Source organism: Chiloscyllium punctatum, chromosome 3 (genome assembly GCF_047496795.1).
Source record: "Chiloscyllium punctatum isolate Juve2018m chromosome 3, sChiPun1.3, whole genome shotgun sequence".
Taxonomy (NCBI): Eukaryota; Metazoa; Chordata; class Chondrichthyes; order Orectolobiformes; family Hemiscylliidae; genus Chiloscyllium; species Chiloscyllium punctatum.
The window spans coordinates 24,993,394-25,015,048 of NC_092741.1; the positions used below are offsets into that span (position 1 = coordinate 24,993,394).

The 21,655-nt window shown below is 44.9% G+C and overlaps 2 protein-coding genes across 2 annotated transcripts in view; both read left to right on the top strand.

Moving 5' to 3' along the window:
• The window catches only part of LOC140456994 (heme-binding protein 2-like), a 308,917-nt gene that overhangs the window by 187,148 nt on the left and 100,114 nt on the right, over positions 1 to 21,655 (top strand). The gene's annotated exons all lie outside the window — the stretch shown is intronic.
• On the top strand, positions 1,287 to 20,557 carry LOC140453676 (uncharacterized). Its single transcript, XM_072548595.1, has 5 exons — positions 1,287 to 1,364; positions 1,636 to 1,710; positions 5,169 to 5,298; positions 11,009 to 11,177; positions 18,565 to 20,557. The coding sequence occupies exons 1-5, from the start codon at positions 1,287 to 1,289 to the stop codon at positions 18,728 to 18,730; spliced, it is 618 nt and encodes a 205-aa protein (XP_072404696.1). The 3' UTR covers positions 18,731 to 20,557.

The window sequence follows — 21,655 nt, forward strand, 5'->3', positions numbered from 1 at the left end:
TCAGACTCATAGTGAGTTAACTCTTTCTGCTGGCAGCTTCCTTTCAATTCCCCTAGACACCTTCCATATCTCTAAATGTGTATTAATGGAAATTTACAGACATCCCAGTGGGATTTGCCTTTCAGAGACTTGGCTTTGACCAGCCAGGACATGTGTTATCGTCTGAGACTAAGTGTTTGTGAACGTTTCAGAAATTAGTACTGATAAATAAGTTGATAAACAGTGTCATTCAAACACTCAATGGGGAACTTAACCTAAAGTTTAAGAAGCTGTTCAGTGATCTCATCTATGAACAGTGTTCTGATCACCTTGGGAGCTGTTCAGGAATACAGAGGGCTTTACTGCACATTCTCAAGTTGCTGGAAGACGTTTTTAAAGACATCCCAAATAAAAATGGGAACTTCCCCATGGTCCAATGGACAGAACAGACTGTCAAGGCCTGTAGATGTGCAAAACAGGCCAAGGGATTGTTAACTTCTTGACAGACCCTTTATGAAGGACATCACTAAATAGCTGCATCCCAATTAGAATAGATGGGGGAGGGGGTGTGGAATGGAGTTAAAGGGGTTGTATTGGTAGGAGTTGATGAAGTATTAATTATTCAATTCACAGCAAGAATGATTCCACACAGAGGTAGATCCAGGGAAGTGACAAGTTCTAAAGGGAACACGTTTGTTTGAATCTGGAATATTTTGAAGAGTGGAATGTGTGAAGGAATTGAGCAAATTCAGTTCCTCCAACTTTTGGTCTTACAGCTGCATTCACGTGGCCATAACATCCACCCAATTTGCTTTCCCAGTGATGTTTGCACCATCAGCCAGATGTAACACATTCCATCTCTTCTTCAAAGTAATTCATATCTAGTAATTAATAAGACATAGAATCATAGCATTACTACTGTATGGAAAGGGGCTATTTGTCCCATTAATTCAGAATCAACCCTCCGAAGGGCATCTCACCTGGATCTAACCCCTCACTCTATTCCCATAACTCCACGTTTAACTTGGCTAACTCATTTAGCCGACATATCCCTGGATACTGCATGACAATGTACCACGGCCAATGCTCCTAAACGGCACATCGTTAGATATAGGAGCAGAATTAGGCCACTCAGCCCATTGTGTCTGCTCCGCCATTCGATCATGGCTGATGTTTCTCAACCTCATTCTCCTGCCTTTTACCCAGAGCTGTTGGTCCTCTTCAATAGTTAGAAATAGATGAATTAAGACCATAGGTACACCACCACCGGAAACAGTAACCAGGGGAGAATAAGTATCAGCACAACAATGACGAGTAACAGCAATTACAAAACCCGTTTTCCCAGGTTTCAGAGTTCCTGTGAACCAACTGACAGAGGGTTAATGGTTTGTGAATCCATTCCAAAGTTAGAACAAAGAATATTTTGCATAGTCAATGAGTTGGAGCATTTACTCAACACATGATACAACTAAGCTGTATTCAAAATTACCTTCATCGAACAGTTTCTAAAGATTGTCGCTCAGTGTTCAAACTGCAGATGCACCTGAAGGTGCTGAGAGTCAGTCAGTGCATTCACCAGTGATCTGAGAGAACACCAAGATGCTGAGAGTCTTCTTAACTGTGTCTGTCCTCTTTGGACATTAAATTGCTACACAGGATCCCGAGCAGGAGGTGATTGACCTCTGTACTCATGTTGACTGTCCAGAGCCAGAACAAGTCATCCAGGACAAGGTCAGTATAGCTGAGAGATTCCTCTGTTCTGTTTTATTTGTACTAGTGGAAATTATTTGATGTTGTTTTTAGTCCCTAACCCACAGTGCACCGACAGCACACATCCCAACCCTGAACCATGAGATTGGACTGAAATTACTCCTCGGGCCTCATTAACACTTTCTACATGAGCTGCCATCCCCTGCCTGGCTCCCACTGCCAGCTTGTGCAGTAAGAAGAATATCAGGGCTTCCATCTCCAGCAGCAGGTGAAGGGAGGTGTCAGTCTGCTCACAGAGAGGGGGATTAATTCAGGGTAATACCAGATTTAAGACAGGACTCTTCTGACAATTCCAGTAAATGTGCATATTTGGCGAGTTGTAGTCCAGTATAAGTGATGACAAAATGTTGATAAGAGAGGGAATAATAGACTGTGGCAGCGTACCAGACAGGAATTTACATATTACAAGAGCTTGCGCAAGCAGAAAGGACAGAAGCAAAAATAGTTGTTAAACTCTGAGAAGCAAAGGTAAGAAAATGACAGGGAAGAGGGAAGTGGGAGGGATATAAAGCACACACATTGAATATGTCTTCACACAATAGTATTTTATTAAAAACATGAATAGTGGAATGCCAAATATCTGAAGAGGTTGTGGAATTACTCGGTAAAGAAGAAAGTAAATATGAGAAAATCTCCAGGATTAAACACCTGATAAATTCCCAGCATTTGTAACCTGCATCCTAGGATTCTTAAAGAAGTTGACTGTAGGACGACTGGATCCAATGGTTTGTGATCTTCTGTACTGCCCAGATTCTCTCACAGCATCAGCAGATTAGTAAGTGACCACTGAATCATTGGTGTTCAAGACTGGAGGGAGAGAGGAAACAGGGAACTCCAGGCAGGTTAGTGTGACATGAGTCACCAAGAAGAAGGACAATAAGGTAAAGGGTAAACAGACCACAGCCACCAGAGTGTGGAGGATCAGGCCATACAATTGCTGGGTGAGAAGAACACCCTGTTGTGTTCGGGGTTGGTATAGTCAGGGAGATAACATTCTGTACGGTCACCATTGAGCAGTCTGCAGGTTGCACTGCCTGCCCCTGGGTCTGGCTAAAGGCTGGAGAAGGGAATGCAGGAGGAGCAGGATCTGATTGATCCATGTAGGAGCAAATGACATGGGTAGACCCAAGAACAAGATGTTTCAGGGAATCCGGGCAGCTCGGATTCAAAGAGGGAAAAGGCAAAGAGTAAAGTGAAACGGGATATGTAAAGTTGGCAGGCTGTAATCTGGAGGAGTGTTACATGGATCAGTGCCAGGACCTCAGCTACTTACAATCTATATGAGAGAACTGAGTGTCATGTATTTGTTGATGACACGAAGCCAGGTGGAAATGTAAGTTGCTAAGAGGACAATGAGAATCTGGCAAGAATTCTAGGTAGGTTAAGTGAATGGGCAACACATGGGCAGATGGAGTATAATGCTTTGGAGAAATAAACATGGAAAACACAGAAACTCAGCAGGTCTGGCAGCATCTGCGGAGAGAGAAGCAAACTTAATTATTTCAAGCCGACATGACTTTATTTCGATGAAACTCGAAACATTTACTCACTTTCCACATGTGCTGCCAGACCTGTTGAATTTGTCTGCCACTTTTGCTTTTTATTTTTGATTTCCAGCATCTACCGTATTTTGCTTTGATGTAACTGCTTTGGGAAATGGGTTCAAATCCCATAATGGTCACTGGAATTGGATTGGAAAATCTACTCTCTATAATGGTGACCACGGAACTGTTATCAATTATTGTCAGCCACAATGTCCTATAGAACAAGAAATCTACTATCTTTATCTGGACTGATCTACATGTGACTTAATCCACACAAATGTGCATGACCCTCAAATCCTCTCCAAACTGACCAGGCAAGTGACTCAGATCAAAGAATTAGGGATAGGCAACAACTGAAGGGTTTGCCAATTAAACCCACATCCTCTGAAAAATACATTTTCAAACATGGAATTTGAAACAGCCTTTATTGAAAGAGTTGAAGAACAAGAATGAGAAGGCCTTGCTGCATTTGTACAGGGAGCTTTGGTGAGACTGCGTCTCAAGTACTGTATGCAGTTTTGCTCTTTTTTGAGCAAAGAATGTACTTGTCTTGAAGATAATGCAGTGAACATTCACTGCAGTAATTCTTCACTGCACTGGTAACACTGTACACCCTATTGCCATGATGCATTGACAGAGAATAGAGAGTGGATGGTGACATTGGTGAACAGGCACAAGAATCAAATGGGTTGTGTTTTCCAAGATGGTGTCAAACTTCTTGAATGTTGTTGGAGGAGGCAAGTTAAAGTCTTCACTCACACTCTTGCACTGTGGCTTGCAGATGGTAGACAAGTATGGGGAAGAAAGGAGGTCAGGTATTCACTGCAGAATTCAGAGTCTCTGAACCTCACTTGGAACCAGACCATTGACTTGGCTCAGCCAGATCAATGGTAAAACCCAGAATATTGGTGGATTCGGCAATGACAATGCAAATGAATGTCCAGGAGAAATGTTTGGATTTTATTTTACTTCCAATTTTTCTCAAAGGCTGCTTGTCATTTTGCTGACACATTGACCTGTTTTTATAACAAATCTGTTCAAGGAACAGCTACTGTGCGCAAGTTCAACACAAATTTCTGATAAAATGCATGACTAAACAGCTTAGAGTTTTCTACTTAGGTTAAGGAACAGGAATCCAGTCACAGCATTCAGTATTCCTGTTCACTGCCATATTGTCCTTGATATGCCCTAGGTAAATCAATCTTGCTTTTATGAATTCCCTTTTGGCCAGACATATTATAAAGTCAACAAACTGCAATCGCTTGAACACACCCTCTAATTGCCTTATAAATTCCTCCCATGTGTTACTGTATTCTCTAAATAACCTTCACAATTAGGTACTTCAACTGTGACTTGATTCATCAGTGTTTAGAAAGTGGCTGGGACATGTTTAAACCCAAATGGCATGACTTAACATTGGTATAACCAATTTGATGTTACAAAGGTAGATATCTCTTTAACCTTTGGTGTTTTGGGCTGTGACCACCTGCTCAGGAACCAATCAAATGCTTGTTACTATGTTGAACCCTCCTAAGTCCATAACAATTGATGTTGATTAAAATGTCTTTCAAAAGATTGCCACTGGGAAGAATTGCTCTAAAGAAATCTAGGCAATACTAATAATTTTCCAGAATTCAGCCTCACTGTTCAAATAAAGCAATGCACAATATTGAACTCATTTCCAGTAACTTGTTTCTTCAACTGCACCTATCTTCCTACATAGCTTCCTTGGTCTCAAACAGTACCTTCTCCCCATTTTAATTCGCTGTACAAAAAGCTAAAGTAGTCCTTTCACTTTAGGACAGTTCTCTCAACTTGTTTTTGGTGTAGGTTTAGTTTTCTCGTGTGATAACACAATTCCTCTTCTTGTTTTAGAATTATAAAGAGATGCAATACTCAGCCATCCAATGGATTGAAACAAAGGTTGATGGAATGGATCTGGTTTGTGCAGTGGAGTTTGGTTTGAAAATTCTTCTCAATTATGCAGCTTTTAACAATGCTGAAGGTACATGACATATTCCTTTATATTATTACAGGATGTGAAAAGAATCGTTTACTCTGTAACTTATCTTGTTTGAAACCTTCTGCACAGACTGACCCAATGACCAATGAATTTGCCAATGTGATCACACTGTCAGTTTGAATCCTGTTTTGATAAATGCAGCTCTATTGTCCTACAATCTGGGGAGTGGCAGGTGTGTTTCAAACACAGTGAGCTGACTGTTCCCAGGGTCTGACTGATGTGGGCTATCGGGTGAGAAGTCCCACGAAGCCAAACACAACTCGAGCAAGCAACTCGCTGGATCTTTTGTGCTTTTGCTGAGTTGTTAGGCAGCAGCAAGTTGCTAATTAAAGGGGATTCTAGGTTGTTAAATGCCTTATTAATGCTGCAATTCACCTCATTAATACACAACTTCTTCCTTTGCTAAAAGCACTGAACAAACTAGATGCTGAGAATTCTCAGCGTGAAAGTCAGGGCGGATTCCTGATGACTTCAGCCTCCATGGTACTCATCACCAAACAGCATCTTACAGCAAGACCCAAGGGAACCAGGCACATGCATTCTGTATCCACAAACATTGGCAAATATCAAATGCCAACCTCTCCTGACCATCTTGGCCTCTGTTCAATCTGCAGGATGCTCAGAAAGCACAGAACTGCATCATAGGATGACTCAGCAAATAACATTGAGAGGATACTTTGGGTGGGATGGCCACCCACCTTACAGATTGGACCAGGCTGCCTCTCAGGTTTATCACTTTCTCTTCGCACTCACTCAATTAGCACCTACCCACATGCTTGTGCTTTTCCTGGCTGTGCCAGGTTGTGCAGTCACACAAACAGGCAGTTTGCCTTGCTACTTAGCAGCTCTCAGTCAGAAGGGGACACACATCTTTCTAGATGACCGAGTGCTACGTCAGCCTCACACCCACACTACTTACTAATGCCAGCACCTTCTGTGGCAAACACTCACTGCGATGGCAGCTACCAACTTGCCATGTCTTAGTGGAGTAGTCCTTAGTGCAGGCCATAGTGACACTCATCATTCAGGGGTCCTGATACAGTAAATCAGGCACAGCCAAGGACACCAGTCCAGGGGATTGACCACAGTGAGGCACCTGCTCAGGGAGTTCTCAGTCGGGAGGGTCAGTACCTCTGTACTGACCTGAAGAAGGGCTCATGCCCGAAACGTCAATTCTCCTGCTCCTTGGATGCTGCCTGACCTGCTGCACTTTTCCAGCAACACATTTTAAGCTCAGTACCTCTGTAGTCTGGACAGTGGATCAATCAGTCCTGTGGATCTATTAGTCAGTACAGGGGTGTGGAGAGTGGGGGGGAAGATCTCCCTAATCCCTGGCTCCCTTTGTGTTGTACAGCTCGGTATGTCAGGCATCACTGACCAACTCATTCCCACCAGAAGGGCCAAGAAAAAAAGAATCAGGATGTTTGAAGATGTGGGGAAATATTGTCAGCTGAAACCACCATCTTACAAATACCTTGTTCATCTTGATCTCACGTGCTGCAACGGCTCTCACAGACATCAATCCATGGTCCATCGTGTATAGACATGGAGTTAGGCTTCATGCTGGCACTATCACATTCAGGACGACACAGAGACTCAAACAAACAGAGTTAGTTGCATAACAATCAAATTTATACAAACCTGACACCCCCATCTTACCCCAACTCATCCTGTGTGCACCAACCTCATAGCCCAGGAACCCCGCACTGCCCGGTTCCACCTCCTTCCCAAGATCCACAAGCCTGACCACCCTGGCCAACCCATTGTCTCAGCATGCTCCTGTCCCACTGAACTCATCTCTACCTACCTTGGAACCGTCCTATCCCCCCTAGTCCAGAAACTCCCCACATACATTCGAGACACCACCCACGCCCTCCAAGACTTCCGTTTCCCTGGCCCCCAATGCCTCATCTTCACCATGGATATCCAATCCCTCTACACCTCCATCCTCCATGACTAGGGCCTCCAAGCCCTCCATTTTCACCACTCCCGACATCCCCAACAGTACCCTTCCACCGACACTCTCATTCGTTTGGCCGAACTGGTCCTCACCCTTAACAATTTCTCCTTCGAATCCTTCCACTTCCTCCAGACCAAAGGGGTAGCCATGGGCACACGTATGGGCCCCAGCTATGCCTGTCTCTTTGTTGGCTATGTAGAACAGTTGATCTTCCGAAATTACACCGGCACCACTCCCCACCTCTTCCTCCGCTACATTGATGACTGCATTGGCGCCACCTCATGCTCCCGCGAGGAGGTTGAGCAATTCATCAACTTCACCAACACATTCCATCCTGACCTTAAATTTACCTGGACCATCTCTGACACCTCCCTCCCCTTCCTGGACCTCTCCATCTCCATTAGTGACGACCGACTTGACACTGACATTATTAACAAACCCACCGACTCCCACAGCTACCTGGATTACACCTCTTCCCACCCTACCTCTTGCAAAAATGCCATCCCGTATTCCCAATTCCTCCGCCTCCGCCGTAACTGCTTCCAGGAGGATCAGTTCCACCACAGAACACACCAGATGGCCTCCTTCTTTAGAGACCGCAATTTCCCTTCCCACGTGGTTAAAGATGCCCTCCAACGCACCTCGTCCACATCCCGCATCTCCACACTCAGACCCCACCCCTCCAACCGTAACAAGGACAGAACGCCCCTAGTGCTCACCTTCCACCCGACTAACCTTCGCATCAACCAAATCATCCACCGACATTTCCGCCACCTCCATAAAGACCCCACCACCAGGGATATATTTCCCTCCCCACCCCTTTCCGCCTTCCGCAAAGACTGTACACTCCGTGACTACCTGGTCAGGTCCACGCCCCCCTACAACCCACCCTCCCATTCTGGCACCTTCCCCTGCCACCGCAGGAACTGTAAAACCTGTGCCCACACCTCCTCCCTCACCTCTATCCAAGGCCCTAAAGGAGCCTTCCACATCCATCAAAGTTTTACGTGCACATCCACCAATATCATTTATTGTATCCGTTACTCCCGATGCGATCTCCTCTACATTGGGGAGACTGGAAGCCTCCTAGCAGAGCGCTTTAGGGAACATCTCCGAGACACCCGCATCAATCAACCACACCGCTCCGTGGCCCAACATTTCAACTCCCCCTCCCACTCTGCCGAGGACATGGAGGTCCTGGGCCTGCTTCACCGCCGCTCCCTCACCACCAGACGCTTGGAGGAAGAGCACCTCATCTTCCGCCTCGGAACACTTTAATCCCAGGGTATCAATGTGGACTTCAGCAGTTTCCTCATTTCCCCTTCCCCCACCTCGCCCTAGTACCAAACTTCCAGCTCTGCACTGTCCCCATGATTTGTCCTACCTGCCTATCTTCTTTTCCACCTATCCACTCCACCCTCCTCCCTGACCTATCCCCTACATCCCTCCCCCACTCACTATTGTACTCTATGCTATTTTCTCCCCACCCCCACCCTCCTCTAGCTTATCTCTCCACCCTTCAGGCTGTCTGCCTTTATTCCTGATGAAGGGCTTTTGCCCGAAACGTCGATTTTACTGCTCCTCGGATGCTGCCAGAATCTGTGTGTACCAATGTCCAATTTCTAACACTTCGATATCCCGATGCTGCCCCTTTTGCAAGGTTATGTTGTCCTTGGTTCTTTTCAAGAGGGGTTGGAAAGTCAGTGATGCTGAAGTGACTAACAGACACTGCCCAAAGTCAACAACCAGAGGACTCCTTAAGATTTGTTTTAAAACAATTGTACAATGAAAGGGGAGTGGCCGTTCTCCCAGTTCAGGTTTTGTTTCTAGGTTGGTTTAGTTTTAGCCGGCAGTCAGAAACTGCTGGGGACTTAGAGAAGCAGCTACAGTGAAAAGAGGTTCCATGCTTCAACAGAGGTCTTGCCTGAAGTTTCTCTCTGAAACCTCTCCAGCCTGTAAGACACTTGTTTGAATTTACCTTTTGCCAAGGGGTGCATTTATACAATGTTGTAGGAATTGGAACAGCTCCTTTTTTAAGTTGTGATTTCATATCTGTTGGTTTATCAAATAAATTAAGTTATTCTAAATTCTGTTTTGTTTGGTGTTTCAAGTGCAGTGTGTAAATAAAATCTGTTTGACTTGAAGCCGAGTGGTTTAACCATCTGCATCACTCCTGGAATATCCAGCTCACACCTGCGTTTTAAAGGGAAAAAAATTATTTGGGTCCGAGCTACCTTCTCAAAATGTTTTGAAGGGGTCTCCCGTTCCAGCACCTTTATAACTTTCTCCAATTCTAATGCAAGGTTCATAGAATCCCTGCAGTGTGGAAGCAATCCATTTGGACTGGCCGGTTCAAACAGAGTGGGACATCACTGTCCCGATATCTGATTGGTAGAGAGGTTGGTGGATAATTCATTCAGGAGTTGACTCAATTAACTTTCCTGGTTTTGAGGCCAGGGGTGTCTCTCTGTCTCTCCCACCTCAGCAGTGAGACAAAGAAATGGAAATTCCAGTCATGAACTCCATTTCTCTTCTCCCCTCCCCCCAACAAAACCAGGTCTGATGATCACTTCTCGTATTCAATAAAAGGCAGGACAAAGTCAGTAGGTGGTCAAAAGATGTCTAGAATTCTTGGTTTTAAAATGAGAAGAATGGAATGCATCAGTAAAGAAGTTCTGCTAAACCTACATGAAACACTGGTTAGGCCTTTACAAGAGAGTGTGGAGTTTAATACTGAGCACTACGTTTTAGCAAGGAGGCCAAGGCCCAGGAGAGAATGCTGGAGAGATTTACTGCATTAATACCAGGTCTGCAGGACCTCTGTGTGGAGGGACTGCAGAAGTTGGGGTTACTTACCTTAGAGCAGAAAGGGTTAATAAGTGATTGGAGAGAGCTATTCAAAACCATGAAGGGTAAAGGAAGAGAAACTGTGGGAGACGTGTTAATGATGAGAGTATGTGAATTTCAGTTGTAACAAGGAAATGACATCATCGTAGGAAATGACATCACCAACCTAAGGAAATATAAACACACAAATAGAAAGCAGGCCATGCCACTAGTGCTTCACCTGGGGGCTCACTGATGATAATACCTGGTATGGTGACGAAACGTCTGAAAACAAACCTTCTAGCTCAGTGAGCAAACCTCCATCCAGTTGCAACAATGTGCAGTTGTCAAGGGGATGGTTAGCTGACTTTGTTGTGCAGCCGGCTGGAGGTGCAGCCTAATGCCAACAGCATGGGTTCATGTCCTGCACAGGCTGAGGTCACCATGAAGGAAAACTTCCTCAAACTCTCCTTTTACATTCGGTGTGGTGACCCTCAGGTTAAACCACCACCAGTTCTCTCTCATGAGACAGTAGCCCTATCTATGGTCTGGTCAGACGAGAATGACTTTTCCTGTAGCATTGTGATCTGGAAAGCACTGCCTGAAATGGTGATAGAAGCAAATTCAGTCACAAATTCAAAAGATAAACGTTTCCACGATGAAGGAAAATTTGCGTGTAGGTGTAAAAAGAGCAGGTCAGTGTAATGAGCTGGTTACATCAACCAAACAGCCAGCACAGGAGTCCCCTCCCCCAGTGCTGTGTCACTCTGTGAGGCTATTATTCAATCTGTCACATCAGTGTCTGCCCCACTTCAGCAATGTCACCCTGACCCCTCACCTGTAACCTCTGACTCACTGTCAGTGACACCACAAATGATCATCGAGTAAAATATTTTTTATTTACAGAAACAATCGTTCCTGTCACTGCACCTTGGGGAGCTACAGGACACTTGGTAAATGGAACAATTTCACAGAAGCATGAGGTGCTTCTCGCTCCTCAAGTCAAGAGTCCACCAGCACCTACAGATCCAACGGTTAAATTCAAAAACATATCTGATGGTTGGTACTTTGTCAGGTGAGTTTAGTTGTTGATGTATTGTAGAAACACAGCAGAGGGTACTTATGTTGAGACTGTGTATTGAGTCGGAAGAGATAGGAGAGGTCTTGAACAAGTACTTCTCTTCAGTATTTACGAACGAGAGGGACCGTATTGATGAAGAGGAGAGTGTGAAACGGACTGATAAGCTAGAAGAGATACCTGTTAGGAAGGAAGATGTGTTGGACATTTTGAACAACTTGAGGATAGACAAGTCCCCCGGGCCTGACGGGATATATCCTAGGATTATGTGGGAAGCAAGAGAGGAAATTGCAGTACCGTTGGCAATGATCTTCTCGTCTTCACTGGCAACTGGGGTGGTACCAGGGGACTGGAGAGTAGCGAATGTTGTGCCCCTGTTCAAAAAAGGGAATAGGGATAACCCCGGGAATTACAGGCCAGTTAGTCTTCCTTCTGTGGTAGGCAAAGTAATGGAAAGGGTACTGAGGGATAGGATTTACGAGTATCTGGAAAGACACTGCTTGATTAGGGACAGCCAGCACGGATTTGTGAAGGATAGGTCTTGCCTTACAAGTCTTATTGAATTCTTCGAGGAGGTGACCAAGCATGTGGATGAGGGTAGAGCAGTGGATGTAGTGTACATGGATTTTAGTAAGGCATTTGATAAGGTTCCCCATGGTAGGCTTATGCGGAAAGTCAGGAGGCATGGGATAGAGGGAAATTTGGCCAATTGGATAGAAAACTGGCTAACCGGTCGAAGGCAGAGAGTGGTGGTAGATGGTAAATATTCAGCATGGAGTCCAGTTACAAGTGGAGTTCCGCAGGGATCAGTTCTGGGTCCTCTGCTGTTTGTAATTTTTATTAATGACTTAGAGGAGGGAGTCGAAGGGTGGGTCAGTAAATTTGCAGATGATACAAAGATAGGTGGAGTTGTGGACACTGAGGAGGGCTGTTGTCGGCTGCAGAGGGACTTAGATATGATGCAGAGCTGGGCTGAGGAGTGGCAGATGGAGTTCAACCCTGCCAAGTGTGAGGTTGTCCATTTTGGAAGAACAAATAAGAATGCGGAATACAGGGTTAATGGTAGGGTTCTTGGTCAGGTGGAGGAACAGAGGGATCTTGGGGTCTATGTACATAGATCTTTGAAGGTTGCCACTCAGGTGGATAGAGTTTGTAAGAAGGCCTATGGAGTATTATCGTTCATTAGCAGAGGGATTGAATTCAAGAGTCGTGAGGTGATGTTGCAGCTGTACAGGACTTTGGTTAGGCCACATTTGGAGTACTGTGTGCAGTTCTGGTCGCCTCACTTTAGGAAAGATGTGGAAGCTTTGGAGAGGGTGCAGAGAAGATTTACCAGGATGTTGCCTGGAATGGAGAGTAGGTCGTACGAGGATAGGTTGAGAGTTCTCGGCCTTTTCTCGTTGGAATGGCGAAGGATGAGGGGTGACTTGATCGAGGTTTATAAGATGATCAGAGGAATAGATAGAGTAGACAGTCAGAAACTTTTTCCCCAGGTACAACAGAGTGTTACAAGGGGACATAAATTTAAGGTGAAGGGTGGAAGGTATAGGGGAGATGTCAGGGGTGGGTTCTTTACCCAGAGAGTGGTGGGGGCATGGAATGCGCTGCCCGAGGGAGTGGTAGAGTCAGATTCATTGGCGACCTTTAAGCGGCATTTGGATAGGTACATGGATGGGTGCTTAATCTAGGATAGAAGTTCGGCACAACATCGTGGGCCAAAGGGCCTGTTCTGTGCTGTATTGTTCTATGGTAGTGCCCCTACCTTCGGACCAGTTCAAGTCCCATCTGGAAGATCAGCTGGAGGCAGGTTGAAGGGGGAGGAACAGAGAAACTCAGCAACTCTGCCACCATCTGTGAAGAGAGAAAACTCATCCTGAGTCTGGTATGGTTCTTCAGTAAAACGGTAAAGTTGGAGTAGGGGAAGAAAGGAAGGAAATCCAAAACAGAGTGAATGCATGTGCATAATAATTAAAGCTGGGGAGTTACAGATGCAGATTACAATATGGAATTATGATGGGATTTGGAGGAGCTGGTTTGGACTGGGATGTACAAAATTAAAAATCACCCAACTCCAGCTTATTTTCCAACAGGTTAATTTGGAAGCACTAGCTTTCAGATTGTCAGCCACCTGATGAAGGAGCAGCACTCCAAAAGCTAGTGCTTTCGAATTATGATGTAGCAGTGATGGAGATCTGGCTCAAGGCAGTGAAAGGCTGCACGTTAAATAAGCTGCTCAGGAAGGGAAGGGAGACAAGGCAGTGGTGCTGTGGCTGTACTGGAACAGCTTGGCTCGGGATGTGGCAAATTCACAAGCACGAGTCTTCAGTCCCACTGCCAGAGTGTTGTCAGGGCCCACAGCCTTTGTGGTATCCAGTGCCACCAACCATTTCTTGATATTGATGCGGAGTAAATCAAATTGGCTTCAGATGAGCATCTGTGATGCTGGGGACCACTGGAGAAGGTAGAGATGGATCATCCACTCGGCACTGCTGGTGAAGATTGCTGCAAATGCTAAAGCCTTGTCCTTTTGCATTCATCTGCTGGTCTCTCCCATCCCTGAGGAGAGGGAATATTTGTGGGGCCTCTCCCTCCAGTGAGCTGTTTAATTGTCCACCACCATTCACAACTGGATATGGCAGGACTGCAGAGCTTCCATCTGATCCATTGGCTGTGGGATCCCTTAGCTCTGTCTATCACTTGCTGCTTGTGGTATTTGGCACGCATGTAGTCCTGGTTTGTAGCTTCTAGGAGAAAGTGAGGTCTGCAGATGCTGGAGATCAGAATCGAAATGTTTGGTACTGGAAAAGCACAGCCAGTCAGGCAGCATCTGGGGAGCAGGAAAGTCGACATTTTGAGCATAAGCCCTTCATGCCCCACAGTCTTGATGAAGAGCAGATGCTCGAAACATTGACTCTCCTGCTCCTGCTCCTTGGATACTGCCGGACCAGCTGATTTGTAGCTTCACCAGGTCAACACCTCATTTTAAAGGTATGCCTGGTCCTGTTCATCGTATGCCCTCTTCCACTCTCCATTGAACAAGGGTTGATCCCTGGCTTGATGGTATTGGTAGGGTGAAGATAGAAGCGGAAATTGCTGGAAAAGCTCAGGAGGTTTGGCAGTATCTGGGGAGGAAAATCAGAGTTAACATTCTGGGTCATTGCTATGAGGAAGGGTCACTTAATCCGAAACCTTAACTCAAGATTTCTCTCCATAGAGGCTGCCAGACCTGCTGGGCTTTTCCAGCAATTTCTGTTTTGTTTCTCATTTACAGCACCTATCGTGTTTTTGGTTTTCATTGGGTAGAGTGGGGAATAGGCTTGGCTGTGATTGGCTTAGATTTTGTTGGAGGATGATTCTGCTGCTGTTGATGGCCCACAGTGCTCATGACGGCTGGTCTTGTGTTGCCAGATCATTCAACCTCTGTCCCATTTAGCACGATTAGAGACAAAAAAACGTCTGCAGATGCTGGAATCCAAAGTAGACAGGCAGGAGGTTGGTGGAACACAGCAAGCCTCGATGACAGTGCCACACAGCAAGATGGGGGGTATTCTTAATGTGAAGGTAGGTCTTTGTCTTCACATGGACTGTGCAGTGGTCTGCAGCTGCAGCCGGCAGATTAATGAGCACGAGGTCAAGTATGTCTTTCCCTCTTGTTGGTTCCCTCACCACCTGCCACAGACATGTTTTACCAGCAATGTCCTGGAGAAGTGGACCAGATCGCTCACCACTTTTGGTGGTGGACACTGAAATCCACCACCCAGCATATATTCTGTGCCCTTGTTACCCTCCGTGCTTCCTCCAAGTGGTGTTCAACATGGAGGAGCACGGATACATCAGCTGTGGGTGGACAGTCCATGGGAATCAGCCAGAGGTTTCCTTGCCTACATTTGACTTGATACCATGAGACTTCATGGGATCAGGAGTTAATATTGAGGACTCTGAGAACAATTCACTCCCTGGTATATGTAACAGTGCTGCCACCTCTGCTGTGTCTGTCCTGATGACGCTGCAGGACATATCCAGAGGCTGTGATAATGGCCCATCATCTGAGAACACAACTGCTCCTCCACGTTCACATTCACATGGAGCTGGCTCCTGCTTTTCCAAAATTCTTCATATTTCTTGAAAAGAAAGTCATGACCTTTAATTTGTGGAAGATCCAATGTTTCCTTGAGCTGTCTGATGTTCTATTTTACTGTCATTATTTTCAACAGCTTTTCGCCAGCTCTACCCTCCCCTTACCCATAAATGGCATTGTTCCAATGTGACTCGCCACCAACACATTGAGGACATTTTCCATAAATGTGTCTCGGCAATGGGTATCAGTGCGATTTATTGTTCACAGAGCCGCTCAGAATTGGGCACAGGTCAAAGATCAGCCCTGCAGTAGTTGGTATTATTTGCAGAGGGCAGTGGAGGCCCAGTCTCTGGATTCATTTAAGAAAGAATTGGATAGAGCTCTTAAAGATAGTGGAGTCAAGGGTTATGGAGATAAGGCTGGAACAGGATACTGATTGGGAATGATCAGCCATGATCATATTGAATGGTGGTGCAGGCTTGAAGGGCTGAATGGCCTACTCCTGCATCTATTGTCTATTGTCTATTGTCTATTGACATTATGGTGCCATTTAAAGGTTTCATCCAAATGCATAAGTCATGATAGGAGAGCTCAAAGCCATGGTGTGCTCTTCCTGCTCTACGTGGGAAGCTGGCCACATTTCCAGTGCCCAGGGCTAGCATTGGAGCAGGAAGGGTCTCAGCTGCAGCTCCTTGAAGCTCAGCTTTCAGAACTGGAGGAATGGCTGGAGACACTGTAGATCATCCATGAAGCTGAGAGTATAGTGAATAATACATACAGGGAGATGGTCACACTGCAGGCTCAGATTCCACAGGCAGAAAGGGAATGGGTGAGCACCAGGCAGAGTAAGGGGCTGGGCAGGCAGTGCAGGAACCCCCTGTGGCTATTTCCTGCAAAACAGATGCTTTGGATACTGTCGGGGGGAATGGTCCCTCAGAGAGGACCAGTAACAGCCACATCTGTTTCCCATGGTTCACCCTGTAGCAAAGGAGAAGAGGGGAAAGTGTGAGAATGCAATAGCTATCGGGGATTCAACTGGAAGGGGAATAGGTGGATGTTTCTCTGGCAACAAATGAGATTCCAGAATCGGATGCTGCCTCCTTGGTGTTTGGGTCAAGGATGTCTCAGAATGACTACAGGAAATCCTGGAGGAGGAGGGTGAACAGCCAGTGGTCATAGTCCACATTGGTCCCAGTGACAGAAGACAAAATATGGCATTAGGTCCTAAATGCAGAATAAAGGGCATTAGGGAGTAAGTTGAAAGTATAACCTTAAAGGTTGTGATGTCAGGATTACTACTATTGCCACGTGCGAGTCAGAGGAGAAAGTCCAGGAAATTATAATTGAACACGTGCTGGAAAGGTGGTGCAAGGGGAGGGTTGCAGATTCCTGGGACATTGGGACTGGTCCTGGGGAAGTGGAACCAGTACTAACTGGATGGGTTACACATCGGTCAGTGATCTCAGGTTCAGGATAACGCTACAGGACTTCCTCAGGATAATGTCCTTGGCCCAAACATCTTCAACTGTTTCATTAATAATCCTCCCTCCATTATAAGGTCAGAAGTGGGATATTCAGTAATGATTACACAATGTCCAGCACCATTTGTCACTCATCAGATATTAAAGCAGCCCTTGTGCAAAGCAGCAAGACCTGGGCAGTATCCAGGCTTGGGCTGACAAATGAGAAGTAACATTCAATACAAATGATAGGCAATGACTGTCTCCAACAGGGGAGAAAGTGACCATTGTCACTTGACATTCAGTGGTGTTACTATCCCTGAATCCTCCACTATCTACATCCTGGGAGTTCCCATTGACCAAAAAATCAACTGGACTAGTCATATAACTATTGTGGCTACAAGAACAAGTCAGAGGTATCCTGCAACAAATAACTCACCTATTAACTCTTCAAAACATGTCCATCATCTCCAAGGCAAAAGTGTGATGGAATATTGCCCACCTGACTGCCATTGGGCAGCTCCAATAACACTCAAGCAGCTTGACACCATCCACATCAAAGCAGTTCACTTGATTGGCATCAGATTCACAAGCATCTACTCTCTCCACCAACACATGGTCGCTGCGATATGTACCATCTCCACGATGCACTGCAGAAATTCAAGAGGAATCCTTCGACAACAAAGTAAAACAAAGAACTGCGATGTTGGGAATATAAAACAGAAATGGAAAGTTCTGGAGAAACTCAACGGGTCTCACAATATCTGTGGAAAAATAATCTGCGATGATGGTACACTGGACTTGAAATGTTAGCTCTGTTTTTCTCTCCACAGATGCTGCTCGACCTGCTGAGTTTCTCCAACACTTTCTGCTTTTTCTGCTAAGATAGCACCTTCCAAACCCATGACACCCCCACCCCCCGACTTCACCTGGAAGGAGAAGGGCAGCAGATACGTGGGATCACCACCACCTGCAAATTCCTGAATTGGAAATATATTACCGTCCTTTCTGTTCCTCTGGGTCAAATTCCTGGAACACCCTCCCTAGCGAGATTGTGTATGTACCTACACCAAATAGACAGAAGTAGTCTGGGAGGCAGCTAAATGCCACCTTCTCAAGGGCAGGTCGAGATGGGCAATAAATACTCATATAGCCCATGAATAAAGATTTTAAAACATCCTCCTGACATCACCTTCAGAAACGGTTCCCTCTCATTCTTGTCCCATGAGTCAGCGAGAACAGCTTTTCTTTGTCTCCCTTACCTAACTCATGTCACTGTCTGGTACAGCTCCAAGCAACTGTCCAAGGACAATTTTCCCAGCTTCTCCACCCTAAACCTATTGGTAAAATCCCTCTGCATCCTCACAAGGTGCAAGTATCGTTCCTAAAGTGTGAGTGATTATCACTTCACACAATGCTTAAGCTGTGACCTAACCAGCAGTTTACAAAGCTTCAGCATGATCTCCCCCCATTTGTACTCACTACCCCCAGTAATGAAGCTCAAAGTCCCCCATGCTTCCTTAATATGTGCTGCATCTTTCAATGGTCAATATCCCTCAGATCTCCCTGTTCCTGGTACATTTCCATCATCGATAAAGATTCCCAACATCCCTTTTCCCAGAGTGCCTCACCTCACAGTTCCCTGTCCTAATTTCCATCTGCCACATGTCTGCCCATTCTGCGAGGTTATTGATGACATTCCTGTAGCTGGGATTGCACTGAATGGTGGAGGGTTCTCAATGACCTGAATGGCTGTCACCTGTTCATATTGTACTGTTAATCTACTCAGATCCAGGCAGGGTTTGTCACGAGGAATGAGAATGAAATGTCTATATTCATATTGCAGGGCAATTGATAGGAAACTGGAAGAGAAACAATATGAAGAACATGTGCTTGAATTCGTGAAGGATTTGGAAGAAGACAACCAACCCTTTGAAGCAGGAATATTTTCTCTTAATTTCTTTAGCAGATGTGGGCTAATGGATATGGCTTTTCTTAAAGCTTCCAAATGATTTCCTTTTTCTGGAAGGTTTTGTTCCCTTTACTGTTTTATATATAACAGTCAATATAACATATAACACTCAATCATGCTTAACTCTGTCTTAAACTGTTTTATTCATGTGCAAGGTACATCTTGGCTTTAACCTGGATTAGCATGCATTATTATAGTCTCCTTATATATGAAAGGATTTACTCAATTGTTGGGATTTAGACTCAAATTCCAGAGAAAAAAAGTTTGTGTTATGCAATGATCATGCTGGTAAGAAGGACAACATTAAATGCAAACCAAAGAGAATGATTATACAATAAGGGTTAAGGTTAGCACTAAACATTTCACTCATTGAGGCATACCACAGTACACAGGTTCAGGACATGTGGGTCTGTCTTTCCATCAACACCCAAACATCTGACATTCTTTGAACCTGATCTGTTGACTCATAAAGTACTTTGATGTTTTCGCTTAAGTCAATTTAGCTCAAACAGACACACAAAACCCTCTTGCAGCTTGAACACTTCAACTTTAATTTCCCAGTCTACCTCAACCCCTGTCACCACAGCTACTCGCAGATTGTCTCTCTCGCTCTCTCTTTCTCGCGCTCTCTCTCTCCATCCCTCTTCACATCTGCAGCTACAGCTTAATACTCTGTTCTAAGAACTTCTTAAAAGAGCCTTTTTCTTTCACTTTCTGTACAGGCAGTTGCCATTAACCTGAACACAGGATTTTATACTGATCTAATACACACAACCTGGATGTTTTATGGGAAATCTTCAACCTGTCTCTACATTACTTATGGAAAATCCCTTAGACTATGACAATGAACCATCAACTGATAATGCTCCTGCCTATTTGCTATGATGAACTCCAACCTTTCTCTCTCAGAAAGACCTCGTTTTTGCAAGTGTGCTCCTGGTAAGGCTCCTGGCACACTCACCTTTTTATATCCCCTTCTCTGTCCTGCCTGAAAACTCTGTGTCCAGGGATGTTTAGCTGCCATCCTTGCCTCTCTTTTAGCCAATAATCTGTTATAGCAATTATAAATAAAGTAAGGGATATGATTCTTAAGAGAGGGAAGAAGCTCGGGGACCTGGATGTTTGTAGTTTATTATCTGCCTCATGAACAGTCATTGCATTCCCCTACAGGGTAAGTACATCCTTCCTTATGTAAAGAGACCAAAAGATTGTGATCCCACATTTATCACTGAAGTGACAGATTCGTACTCTTCACTCCCATTGTAGTGAAGACCAACATGCTCTTTGTTTTCCTCATAGTTTGCTGAATGCGTACATGAACTTTCAAACCACACATTAACCAGACATTAGGTTCCAGCTCTGGTCACTCTGACTGTCCCTGACAGAGCAGTCCTAGATGATCATGTTCCTTTTAATATCCTTTATAGTGAGGATTTCTGTTCAAATCTAAGTTATTGGTCAGTGTTTCAGATTCATTTCTGACCAACCACCTCTGTGGGGCATTGGTGACATCAGTTTAAAGTCTTCTTACAGCACGTACCGAGGGTTAAATTCTATTATAGGTGGGAAGCTGAGTCCTTCACTGGGAAGCAGGGATTAAATGTTCTTTAATCTTGTTTGAAATTAATGAATTGTGCACAGCCTGAAACAGGGATGTTCCTGGTGATGGATTATATTTCCGTTTTATCTCAGTCATGTTGGGTCAGAATGTTTCACATTGATGTGGTCAGAGCTCATTGACAGTGGGAGGGATTACAGAGCCTGGTTGTTTGAGGTTGGTCGGTGCTGGAATTGCCCTGTGTCTGTGTTTTTCTAACTGCTGGGAATTTTTTTCTCACTGTGAAATAAAGATGGTGATGTATCACAACACTTGGTTTCCTGTTCAATTCTCACTCTGAGGGAAATCCGGGTCACTGCTCACATCACAATTTTAATATTATACACAGCCTTCCACGTTTCAGTGAAATCAATGTGTCAAAGTATTGAAGATTAAAATTGATAATTCTCTTATTTCAGAAAATGAACCTGCTCTAATGGAGGGTATTTGTCCCACTGTGTACATGAACCATGGGCAAGGTGAGATTAGTGAGAGCACAGCTCCCTTATCAGGTAGAGTAGGACTGCGAAAGCTTGGGATTTCAAGCGAACCTGTTGGATTATAACCTAGTTTTGTGTGACTTCTGACCATATCCAGTAAGAGACAATTGACCATCATCGTTTGAAGTTCAGTCATGTTCCCATCGCCTGATTCCCCCACTATTAACACCCTGGGAGTTACCATTGACCAGAAACTGTATTGATATGATGACTCTAATTCACTGCGAGTCATTGAAAGCAGGTCAGAAACTAGGAATTCTGCAGTGAGTAACTCACCACCTAACCTCCCAAAGCCTGTCCAAGGCACAATTCAGGCGTAAGATTGGAATACTCTCCAAGATGTGCTCCAGAGCCTCACCAAAGCTCCTTGGATTGAATCTTCCAAACCCTCAACCATTTCCATCTTGAAGGACAAGGACAATGGATACATGGGATTACCATAAACTACACGTTCCCCTCCAAACCACTCACCATCCTGATATGTTGATTTAGTACGGGTGTGAAGATTCACTTTCAATCCAACATTAAACACACTTCACTGGAGTACTCTAAATGCGGCCTCTTGGTGCAGCTGATACAAATTCCTGACTCATCACTGAAGCAATTCTTACAAAGAGGACAACTTTTACCCACAAGTGGAAATGGCTGATCCAGCACGAGACCTGACAGCAACTGATTTTTGATCCCTCAATTCAAAGTCTGCAGTTCTTTAACGATGGTTAATCTGTATGATGGTTGGTCTGTGCGATGGTCAGTCTGTACGATAATTGGTCTGTGCGATAGATGGTCTGTGCGATGGATGGTCTGTGTGATGGTTGGTCTGTGTGATGGTTGATCTGTGTGATGGTCGATCTGTGCGATGGTTGGT

Excerpts from the sequence above, each read along its gene's own strand:
- LOC140453676 (XM_072548595.1), top strand. The coding sequence starts at position 1,287 with ATGACGAGTAACAGCAATTACAAAACCCGTTTTCCCAGGTTTCAGAGT. Across the intron at positions 5,299-11,008 it reads AGCTTTTAACAATGCTGAAG|AAACAATCGTTCCTGTCACT; the intron begins GTACATGACATA and ends TTTTATTTACAG. Across the intron at positions 11,178-18,564 it reads GATGGTTGGTACTTTGTCAG|GGCAATTGATAGGAAACTGG; the intron begins GTGAGTTTAGTT and ends TTCATATTGCAG.